The 11543-nt window shown below is 46.4% G+C and overlaps 1 protein-coding gene across 2 annotated transcripts; it reads left to right on the forward strand.

The window, feature by feature from the left end:
- The first annotated feature begins 287 nt into the window (after positions 1 to 287).
- On the forward strand, positions 288 to 10330 carry SKA1 (spindle and kinetochore associated complex subunit 1). 2 transcript variants are annotated; one of them, XR_005362741.1, is made up of 8 exons: positions 288 to 426; positions 886 to 983; positions 1756 to 1880; positions 4222 to 4319; positions 6781 to 6918; positions 7956 to 8125; positions 8963 to 9169; positions 9279 to 10330. XR_005362741.1 is itself a non-coding variant. In XM_038544005.1 (7 exons), exons 2-7 carry the CDS (start codon positions 896 to 898, stop codon positions 9109 to 9111), a joined length of 768 nt encoding a protein of 255 aa, XP_038399933.1. In that variant the 5' UTR covers positions 288 to 426; positions 886 to 895; the 3' UTR covers positions 9112 to 10327. The 2 variants fall into 2 exon arrangements, 1 of the variants encoding a protein (XP_038399933.1); XM_038544005.1 differs by having other exon boundaries at positions 8963 to 10327.
- Positions 10331 to 11543: the final 1213 nt, after the last annotated feature.

Genomic DNA, 11543 nt, shown 5'->3' on the forward strand with positions numbered 1-11543 from the left:
CCACTTGCAGAGAGCCTGATTTCAGGGACTTGGGGTCCAGGGTAGGCACTGGCATTTGTGCAAGCTGCCCCTGGCGACCGTACCGTGCAGCCAACTTGGAGACCCACTGTTGGGCCTCGCCATTTGATTCCCGCAGCGCCGGGCCCCCGCCGGGTGGCCGTCCACACTGCAGGGCGCACTGGGGCTCCGGCCTCCGCGGCTCCGCCCACCCAGGCCCGGCCCCGCCCACCCCAGGCCCCGCCCGGGTCCCCCGTCACCTCGGCCCCGCCCACCTCAGGCCCCGCCCCGCCCGGAAGACGCCGGAACTGGAGCCTCCGCGGAGCCCGCGTTCCGGAAGCGCCGAGGTGCGCCTGCGCGGCGCCGCGTCCGGGCGGGCACTTGGAATCCGGCTCCCGGAGTGGCGGGTCGCGACCCTCGGCTTTCCAGGCGAGTCCCGGCGGCCCGCGGTCGCGCCGCGAGTGGCTCTGCCCTCGGGCCCGCGCGAGGGTGGCGCCTGGCGTCGGGGTCCGGCGGAAGGCGGGGGGCGGGCGCTCCTCCCCACCTCGCGGCCCGGCCCGGCCCGGCGCCGCGCTCTCCGGTGGGGGTTGAGGTTCCCGTGTAAGACCGCGTCGGCGCCGTCTCGATGACGTAGGAGTGGCGCGTGTGTGCCCCGAGCCGCCGTGCTGGGTCCGGGATGCGCGGATCCCAGAAGGTCCGGCCCGGCCCGTACTGCACTCGGGCTAAAAACTGCGTTTCGCAGGACCGGCTGACATTCGGTGTCCCTGCTTTTCAAGGAGCTGGGATCCCCTGGGTATTCGCTGTCACATCTCGAACGTGAACAGGTCCGGCCTTGCTTTTTTTTTTTTTTTTTTTTTCTCCCGTAAGCGCCTGTGTCTTTCTTCACAGGCTCGAAGTCATGGCGTCCTCCGATCTGGAGCAGCTGTGCTCGTGCATCAATGACAAGATCGGCAACATCAAGAGAATGTTGTCCCTGAGAAACTGTGGTAAGTGGAACAGGCTCCCCCCGTCCTCCCCAGTTTCCCTCCGCACCCCCGAACTAGGTCCGCAGCAGCAGCAGCTTCCACATCCTGCCTGGCCTGCGGCCGGCCTCCTTGCTGGACCCCATGGAGATTTACCTCCTTCTCACGAAAGCTCAGCTGAACACATGGCAGAGTGTTTCTTGTATCTAGCATTTCTGGGTGTTTTATTACAGGGGAGGAGTTTGCCGAAATCAGAAGACTCGGGGGACACTCTGTACTTCCCTCTCCCTCACTTCTCTTCCATATTACTTAGAAACGAGGTCTTAAGGGCACCTGACTGGCTCAGGGGTTGAGCATCTGCCTTCGTCTCAGGGCAGGATCCTGGGGTCCCGGGATCGAGTCCCACATCGGGCTCCCCGCATGGAGCCTGCTTCTCCCTCTGCCTGCGTTTCTGCCTCTCTCTGTGTCTCTCATGAATAAATAAATAAAATCTTAATAATAAAAAAAAAAAAAACACTGATTTAAGAAAGAAGGAAAAAAAGGAAGGAAATGAGGTCTCGAGATTATCCATGGAGCTTTGTAGTGGCAGCATCGTAGCCAATGGGGTTTATCCCAGGCGCGACTGTTGCTAAAAGATTATCCGTGGAGATAGGTCCTAAGGACTGCTTTCCCTCAAGTGTTTCTGCAAGGTAGAGCTCTGGTCCAGGAGTTTACTTGGATACGCTTGAGTTAAAGAGGACAGTATGTGAACACTTTTCTGTATACTTTATTTCTCATTCTCTTTGTTTGTTAATAGGTCAAGAACCTATCTTGAAGACTATGTTAGATAAAATAGGAGATGAGATCATCGTAGTAAATGAACTTCTAAATAAATTGGAATCAGAGATTCAGTATCAAGAGCAAACCAACCATTCACTCAAGGTAATGTTTTTCGAGCAAAAAAAAAAAAAAAAAATGAAAGGGCAATGAATACAGACTCCTAATCACCAGGGAATTCTGAAGGATTCTTGAAATTTAAAATGTTCTTAGTTTTGTAAATCATCATTAATGGTATAAAGCGCCACTTGCGGGATCCCTGGGTGGCACAGCGGTTTGGCGCCTGCCTTTGGCCCAGGATGCGATCCTGGAGACCCGGGATCGAGTCCCGCGTCAGGCTCCTGGCATGGAGCCTGCTTCTCCCTCTGCCTGTGTCTCTGCCTCTCTCCCTCTCTCTCTCTCTCTCTCTCTCTCTCTCTCTCTGTGTGTGTCTCTCATGAATAAATAAATAAAATCTTTAAAAATAAATAAATAAATAAATAAAGTGCCACTTGCATTGTATCTTACTAGTGTAAAGGATGCCAGAGCTCCCCAAGTGTTTCTTTTTTTCTGGTAGTACCCAAAGAAATGGGACTGTACTAAAAAGGGAAGATTTCCTAAATAATTCTTGGTAAGTTAATTAGTGATCTGTTAGAGTGGTGTGGAAGGAACACCTAGGGGCAAGAAAATGGGAATCTTGCCCTGGTTCCCTTTAGCACCCTCTGCCACCCTGAGAAAGCCAGTCTACCTCTGGGGGTCTTGTCCTCATTTGGAAAAAAAATGGGTCACACTGAACTATTTCTTATTTCTATTCTCCATCTCTTTAAAAATGTAATGTCAGGGACACCTGGGTGGCTTAGGGGTTGAGCATCTGCCTTCGGCTCCGGGCGTGGTCCTGGAGTCCCAGGATCGAGTCCCACATCGGGCTCCCCGCATGGAGCCTGCTTCTCCCTCTGCCTGTGTGTCTCTCTCTCTCTTTGTCTCTCAGGAATAAATAAATAAAATCTTTAAAAAAATAAGATAAAAAAATAAAAATGTAATGTCAGGATTCTCAAGTAAAGAAAAACTTGAGTCTCGTTCACACATTTTGTTCTAAATAAGCTTTCTAATTGACTAAGCTAATGAAAGTGTCTGTGTACTTCTGGAAAATACGCAGTCTGTACATAGTTACTTCATGCTGTTAGGGCCATTGACCCATTGAGTGGGATTGAACAAGGTGGCCTCTGTGGTCCGTCTCAGCCTTATAATCCTTAGGATCTGTAAAGATTTTTCAGCTACGGGAGTGGGCATGAGTATGCCTAACCTGCTATCAGTTGAAATGAAATTGTTGGCTTTGAACATCATTCAGCTCTTTGAAAGAAAGGTGTCCTGTCAATTTAAAACAAACCAACCTACCCAAGAGTGCTTTAGTAAGAGGGTTTAGTGTGTGCTTAGAGAATGTTAAATCCAGAACTGAAGGCTTTTTAGAATTTTTTTTTTCATAGTACAATTGAGAATCAGATGACAGGAATCCAAAGGTACAGAGTATTTTACTTATTAAATTTGCACGAGGGGGTGCCTGGGTGGCTCAGCCAGTTCACCGTCTGCCTTGGCTCAGGTCATGACCCCAGGGTCCTGGGGTGGAGCCTCATGTGGGGCTCCCTGCTCAGCAGTGGGTCTGCTTTCCCCTCTTCCCCTCACCCCACTTGTGCTTTCTCTCTCACTTGGGCTCTCTCTCTCTCAAATAAAATCTTTTTTTTTTTTTTTTTTTTTCAAATAAAATCTTTTGAAAAATAATTTGCATGAGTTCAGAGCCTCAGGTTCTAGTGAAAGGTAAAGACAACACAGAACAAAAAGCAGTGATGATCCAGTGGAAATCTCCGTGCAGCTCAAGTATGTGCATGTCAGCAATGGCAGCTCCAAATAGCGTCTCGAATATGCACCGTGGGCACGCATCGTCACCCTGGCACCGCTGTCCAGATACACTGGGAGATGTGTGCTAAGCCAACAAAAGTAATTCACCAGAAGGACAAACATAAATCCTTTATATATTTGAAGTTAAATGTCAGCTGTCCCTGTTGTAATGTGATTATAATGGTTCTCTGAAAACCAGTAGAGAAAGCTGCTAGATTGCCATCCGAAAACAGCTCTTAGGGCAGCCCCGGTGGTGCAGCGCTTTAATGCCTCCTGCAGTCCAGGGTGTGATCCTGGAGACACAGGATCGAGTCCCACGTTGGGCTCCCCGCATGGAGCCTGCTTCTCCCTCTGCCTGTGTCTCCCCCCCCCGCCCCCCCCCCTCTGAATAAATAAAAAAATCTTTTAAAAAATGTCTAAAAACACAGGCAGGGGTGCTTGGGGGGCTCAGTCAGTTGAGCCTCTGCCCCTGCCCCCACCTGGTGCGCTCCATCTCTCTCTCTCAAGGGAACAAACCCACACAGGCAGGACAGACACTAATTTGGGAGCTTTTTTTTTTTTTTTTTAATTTTAGGAACTCTGTGAATCTCTTGAAGAGGATTATGAAGATGTGGAACATCTCAAGGAAAACATTCCTCCCCATTTACCTCAAATAACAGTCAGCCAGAACCTGTAAGTGTCTTTATAATTATTCTTGCTCTCTGCATCTAGAAAACTCTTAAAACACCTCAACTCCTGTCGTTTTTTCCTGTACTTGGGATGGTTTGAGTGATCACGTTAGTGTTTGTTCGTTTCTCTGTGTCTGCACCAGTCTTCTGGCTGTCTCTGCGGAGCTCGTCGCCCCTCTTTCCCACGGACAAGCATCTGCTAGGCTCGCTTTCCCCACTTCTCATTTCTTTCCCTCTGAGCAGTTTGTCAACCTCGGCTCCCTTAGGCCAGATAATCCTTTGTTAGGATAGTGAGGATGTTTGGTAGCACCCCCAATCTCTGCCTCCCACCTAGGTGTCATCCACACCCCCACCTCCCTTGCCCCCCCCCCACCCGTGACAATAAACAGTGTCTCCAGACATTGCCATATGTCTTCTGGTGACACATTCTCCCCTGACCCCCAAGAACCAGTGTCTTAGGGTAAAAATAAGCTGAATAAACGTCCCATCTTAAAAACAGCCAAAGGAAGAAAAAAAACTTAGCTTCACTGTCCCCCTCAAACTGGTGGCCGCTGTCTGTTCCCTGACAGTATATGTTCCTGCCTCCCCTTTCCCCAGACCCCTAAGTCCATCTCTGGGCTGCTGTTACTACCACACTTAGGGAACGGACAGAAAAATCCCCTTCAGCCCTGATCCTTCTTTTCAGGTTTTATTTCACTGTCTCTGTGTTTCTGGAATTCTGTGTTCTGTCCACCGTGGTGCTTCACTGCCCTGCGTCTCCTGTTTCTCTGCCCTCCTCCAAATATCGGGTGTGTCCTGAAGCTACGTCTGGCTCACGCTGACCTCACACCACCATCCGTGCTCTCAGATGTCCAGCTCCAGCCTTGACGTGACGCCTGCTGCTTTAATTGCTTGCTGGGAGCCTAATGCACAAGCTGTCCTCTTGAGCTCTGCACATCTAAGGCCAAACTTCTCTGTTCCATGTTACCCAGCCATCACGCCTGCCGCCTCCTGACCCCTGGCGGGAACTCGGTACCTCCGGCCTGTCCCTGTAAGGTTGTACCTTACAGACCCTTCCTTTATCAAAGAGGCAGTCATCCTGCTGGTTATGATAATCCTACCCTTGTATGTATGTTTCTATAAACAATATACTGCTTACGTTTGAAGAACTGGAAGGCAGGCAGGAGCCTAGCTGTAGGAGAACCACAGGACTGCTCATGGTTGAAGTTCTCCAGGAGAAGATTCAAGTGCCTGGCATGATCAGGGTCCCCTGCAGGTTGCCTGCAGGAGGAAGTGATGGGCAAGGTCCTGAATGAATGCCAGGAACAGGCAATCACAGGAGATCTGCCAGGATTGTGTGGGTGGGACATCAGACATCCAGCAGGAATATGGCCTGGGGAACAGTCAGAATTTCCTTCTTCTGACCTTAGTGTGGCTTATTTTCAGCTTTCAGCAGAGGTTAGAGCAGAACCTTTTTATAGGTGGAAATGATTCTTTTCAGATGATAACAGCTGAAAGGGCATGAAGGAAAAAACTCAGAAGCTTCCTTAGGACCTGGTGAAGACAAGCGAGCACAGATAAGAATCAGCCAGACTCACCAAGAAGTCTCTCTCCTCTTACCCTCATGGAAGGTTGATGGTACCATAGTGTTGGGCATCTTCATCTTGGGCGCCTACAGTGTGGCCTGCCTCACTCATAGCACCTCACTTGGGCCTGGTTGCCCTGTGCTTGGTGTTCAGCTGTCGTCTTGGGAGCTCATCTCCCTGTCTTGGGATTCCCTTCACTTGCTCCTGGGTTGGATCTACTCTTTCCTGTGTCTCATTTATTTTTTTGGAGCAGTCGAGCCAGCCATGGCTTCACTTACTGCTACCAAGGGTCCGTTCCTTCCCTGGCAGCCAAATAACCCAGAAGCTACCGCCTATTTCTAGACTTTTAGCTAGTGGGGTAGAAGCTGTATTAGGCTTCTCAACTGACTCCAAAAATTGGGTAGGACTGAATCTAAGAGTTCCATGCTCATTGCTGGCAACTAAAATGAGTCTGCAACAGGCAGGGACTGTTGGGATATATTATTCAGTGGGATAAATTAGAGAAGTATAAAATGATTATTGATTCTGTGTCCAAAATTACAGGGTCAGGAAGAGAAGCTGTTGAGAGGTTAAGATCAACTTTACACATAGTGACTTTGAGGAGCCAGTGGGATAACTGATGAAGATGTTTAGCATAGGTACTGCATACACCTGTGTTTGGGGTTTGTAAATAGAATTCTGTTACTGAGGATTTGGGGGGTTTAATTTTTCAGTGTTCTCTTCACTCTTCAGATCTTCATGAACAATAGGAGTACTGGCAGCAAAAAGTGTTGGCTGTAACATTATTATAACAATAAATCTTGTATTTGTTACTGATTATGTTCAGTTGGGAAAACTTTGTAGTGTGCTGCAAAATTCTGGTGATCACTTGTCCATCTGTTCGTGTATCTCTGTTCGTAGAGCTAATGTGTCAGACCTTGACCCTGAAGAACCAGTCAAAGTTGAGGAACCTGCACCCACAAAGAAACCCCCCAAAGAACAAAGAAGTATTAAAGAAATGCCATTTATAACTTCTGATGAATTTAATGGCATTCCAGCGTAAGTATTTAAGATAGAATTTTAACCTTTAACTCTTCAATGGTCAACATACGTGATTGTTTAAATCTTAAAGCTTGATTTTGTTCATAGCATGCTGTGTTCAGATGTTGATCTTTTCTAGAATAGTATTACATCACACTATGAAAATGCAGGAAATCTTTTGTTGAAGATGCTTAAATCATGTTTTTTATTTGGTTCTAAAACTTTTCAGTGCAAGATCTAGAGATGGGTCCGTTTATTGCAGAGTCCTCTCGAGGACTGTTTTATGATATAGATTTATCCAGTTACATTTAAAAGTAGCCTCAGTTTTGCTGTAATTTTAAGGAAAGTGCTGTATAATGTTTAAAGTTCTGTCTTTTAGTTAACCAGTACTTAAGACCCTATTTCAAATTGCAGTATTAAGTCTCTAGGTAGAGAGTAGAGATGAATACATCCAGGTACATATAGGAAAGTTGACTGATACATTGTGGTTCTGTTTAATTTTTTAGCTGTTGAGATATGTCTGGTTTTATGTGGAAGTTGGTGTCTGTATATTATTTTTATATATTTTATATATATATATGATTTTATTTATTCGTGAGAGACACAGAGAGAGGCAGAGACACAGGTAGAGGGAGAAGCAGGTTCCCTGCAGGGAGCCCGATGTGGGACTCGATCCCAGGACCCCAGGGTCACACCCTGAGCCAAAGGCAGACGCTCAACCACTGAGCCACCCAGGCATCCCAAATATATATATTTAAAGACTTATTTATTTGGAGGAGGTAGGACAGAGAGGGAGAAAGAGAACCTCAGACCAACTCCCTGCATTCACTGAGTGTGGAGCCGGATCCGGGGTTACATCTCATGACCCAGAGATCATGACCTGTGCTGAAAAAAAAGTCAAACACTAAACTGACTGAGCTACCCAGGCGCCCCTATACATTTTGTTTTGTGAAGAGTTCTACTAGCTTGGCTTGTGTATAAGCATAAACATCTTTCAAAGAAAATAATTTTGTAAAATGATTCTTTAAAAAAGTTAATCATATACTTATTTGCAGGTACATGAAATCCCGCTTAACCTATTGTCAAATTAATGATGTTGTTAAAGAAATCAACAAGGCAGTAGTTAGTAAATACAAGATTCTACACCAACCAAAAAAGTCTATGAGTTCCGTGGCCAGAAATCTTTATCACAGATTTATTGACGAAGAAACAAAGGATACCAAAGGTAAGAATGATAGCATATATATGTGTGCATGTCAGCTGTTTGGAGTATAACTAAATCATGAGAAAATCAATTCTAGAAAACTCTGAATCTAGAGGGGTCATTCTCAGCCAGGGGTGGTTTTCCCATAGGGGCACGTTTTTGCCCTCTCCGGAGACGTTTTTGGTTGTTACGGCTAGTGCTGGGGCTGCTACTGGCATCTAGAGACTACTGACGCTGCTAAAGTGTACTTGACTACAGTGCCCAAGACCGCTCCACGGAAAGAGGCAGAGAACTCCAAATATCTGTAGCTTCAAGGCTGAGGAACACTGCTTTAGAGTGTATTATGAGACTTTACCCAGTGTTTTCAGAATTAGAGTTGTAGTGGAAATAGTTTGGCTGCTAATACAGTATTCGCCGTGTGCCAGGTAGTGTACCGAGAGCTCTAGTCCTCACACCTTAGGGACACGTATGGTTACCCCCGTTTCTCAGACGAGGCAGAGAAAGCATCAGTTACTTGTCCACGGGCAGCCAGTTAGGGGACAGAACTGCTGGGGGTTTCAGTCCCCGAAGCACTAGCCCATATTTCATCTCGAAAAGTTACGTGTTCAGAAGAGACCAACAGTGAGCCAGTAATATAATAGGCAGTTTCTGAAATGCTGCAGTAAACACTGCAACTTCGGCTGAGAGAATACTGATTATTTTAGCAAGAGTACCTGTTCTCACTTTGGTTGCCTAATGATAGTAAAAATGGTCAATGACCAATGACACAATGTTACTTGTGTTTACAAACGTAACGCATCAAAGACTCATCTTGAAAGTTATCCTTATGAAAATGAACACTACTCTCTTTATTTTCAGGTCAATATTTCATAGTGGAAGCTGATATAAAAGAGTTCACAGCTTTGAAAGCCGACAAGCGGTTTCATGTGATACTGAATATCTTACGACATTGCCGGAGGCTTTCAGAGATCCGAGGGGGCGGCCTCACCAGATACGTTATAACCTGAAGCCTTATGGTCTGGCCAACTGTAGGGTATAGAGGCCACTCCTGGAGCTGCCTTATATGTAATTTCTTTATATATGATTTCTTTGGCTTTTTTTTTATAGTTTCCTATAAAAGTAAAACATTTTAGTAAATAAAGCAGATATATTTTAAAATTCACTTATCTTTCAGCACCTATTTAACCCCCTACCAGAGGAGCCTCTGTGCTAGGTATATAATGATGAATGAAATGAAAGAGATGATAAAATAACATGTAAGTAATTTGATAGTTGTCCTGGAAAATGGAGGGGGGGGGGGGTTGGATTGCAAGAATTTAGGATGTTTCTCTCCGCACTTAGAGGGAGTGTCTGGCTATATGTGTTTTAGTCCTTGTTCTCCAGAGGTGCAAAACCAATAGGAAATAAACACAGAGGGGCATGATGGCAGATTGGTCCATGTGATCACAGAGGCTGAGAAGTGCCCCAACCTGCCGTCTGCAAGCTGGAGACCCAGGAAAGCCCATGGGTAATTCAGTCCTAGTCTGAAGGCCCGAGAACCAGGGAAGATGAGATGTGACGGCTCCAGCAGTGAGGCAGGAGGAAACAAAGTGAGTTCTTCCCTCCACTTTTGATTGTATTCAGGTCACTCACAGATTGGATGATGCCCACCTGTACTGGGGACAGCAGTCTGCTGAGTCCAAACACCCCCACAGATGCGTCCAGAAATAAGGTGTAATGTGGCACCCCATGGCCAGTCAGGCAGGTTGACACGGAAAGCTGACCATCACCGTCTGTGCTCTCTGCTGGGCAGGTCGATCCTTGTAGCAGAGGGAAAAATCCTGTCCTAGGCCTGGTGGCCTGGTTCCTACTGTCACTGTGATAACTGTGTGTTATAGGCACGACGTAGTGTTATCCTTTCTTCCTAATTTAAATGTAGGTGTGTTTAATATTTCATGTCTTTCTACATATGAAAACAATGGCATTATCCCTTTACTTTGCTGTTTTAAGTCTTGCTTGATTTTTCTCTGTAAGAAAAAAAAAACACTTTATCTGCTTGAACTATTTCTTCCTAAAACTCATAGTGAACAGCTGTGGCAATAAATGTGTCTGATTCTTGTAGAATGGGTACCGAGGTGAGCAATTAGTCCCTAATCATTAGCATGTAATTTGTTACATTAATCTGGGCTTACATTGGTAGACTTGTGTTCATCAAAGAGTAATAAAGACAGTTTTCAAGCAAAATGACAGGCTCGTTCTTATTTTTGAAAATAACATTTTTAAAAATCTAATTTTGGATGCATCTTGAGGTCTTGGGGCTCTGCCCTCAGATGCAGCCCTTGTCCTTTGCCCTCCGTCTTCTCTCTGGTAGCTTACAGCCTCAAGCTCCTTTCCTCTGCAGTCTGTGGACCCCACAGCATGGCTCTCTCCAGAACTTTGGGAGAACTGTCCCTTCTGATGGCTCTGCTGCTGCAGGGCATGGATTCTGGCTGGCTGTCACCAGCTGGGTGCCAACTGAGCCTGGGGCCTGGCTTCATACCTCCTAACCCTACGAGCCCATGAGCCTGGGAGCCCAGGAGGCTTCTATACTGAGATACTAATTTTTACCTGTGAAGTTTTTCATCTGTTCCTGAAAGGTTCTGGGTTGGTTCATTTTTAAGTTGGCTATTCATAGATAAAATGTTTTTTTGTAGGTAACATAGTCTAGTTGAAAGTGTTTATGGTACATCACAGCCACTGTCCTTTTTGACCTCTCCTTAGGATGCTGTGTCCCCTTTAACATTTCCATAACTGTACGGTATCCCCTCAGCTCCTTTTGGCTTCATTAGGTTTGTATGTCTAGATGTGGATCTTGTCTTCCTTGCTAAGACAAAGAGGTAGATATAATCTTCCATGAAGAGAATCTAGCTGTCACTCCTTGTAGCAGATTGTGTATTACAGAGATGGAAGGGTCCATTACCCACCCCCCTCCCGCCGCCCCAACATACTCCTTCAATGTGGTATCAACACTTCCAGGAGACAAGAACCTTGTTCCCTCCCTTTGCCTCTGGGTGTATCCTTGTAGCCTCAGCCAGTAAGATGGAGAGGAAATGCCGCTGCATGATTTCCAAGCTAGCTATTAAAGACAATGTGAGTTCCATCTGTTTCTTTCTTGGGATGCTTGTCTTTGGAACCTTGTCACCATGTTGGGAGAAAGCCCAGGTTACATGGAGAGACTGCAATAACTGCCAGCACCAGCAGTCATGGGAACAAATGATTCCAGCCGTCAACATTCAGGTATTCTTGCTGAGGTCCCAGGCATCAAGGAGCCAAGACAAGCTGCCCCCACTGTGCTCTGACTGAATTCAGGACTCACAGAAATCATAAAAAGTAAGTGATTCTAGTGGTTTAAAGATACTGTTTTTGCAGTTTGTTGTACAGCAAGTGAGAATGGGAACACGACTCAAACCTAGCCTCACCA

This window comes from Canis lupus, chromosome 7 (genome assembly GCF_011100685.1).
Source record: "Canis lupus familiaris isolate Mischka breed German Shepherd chromosome 7, alternate assembly UU_Cfam_GSD_1.0, whole genome shotgun sequence".
Classification (NCBI taxonomy): domain Eukaryota; kingdom Metazoa; phylum Chordata; class Mammalia; order Carnivora; family Canidae; genus Canis; species Canis lupus.

Bases quoted from the DNA above. Each gene is read 5' to 3' on its own strand.
- SKA1 (XM_038544005.1), top strand. From the start codon at position 896: ATGGCGTCCTCCGATCTGGAGCAGCTGTGCTCGTGCATCAATGACAAG. The intron at 1,881-4,221 runs GTAATGTTTTTC...TTTTAATTTTAG, and splicing joins AAACCAACCATTCACTCAAG to GAACTCTGTGAATCTCTTGA. The intron at 8,126-8,962 runs GTAAGAATGATA...CTTTATTTTCAG, and splicing joins AGAAACAAAGGATACCAAAG to GTCAATATTTCATAGTGGAA.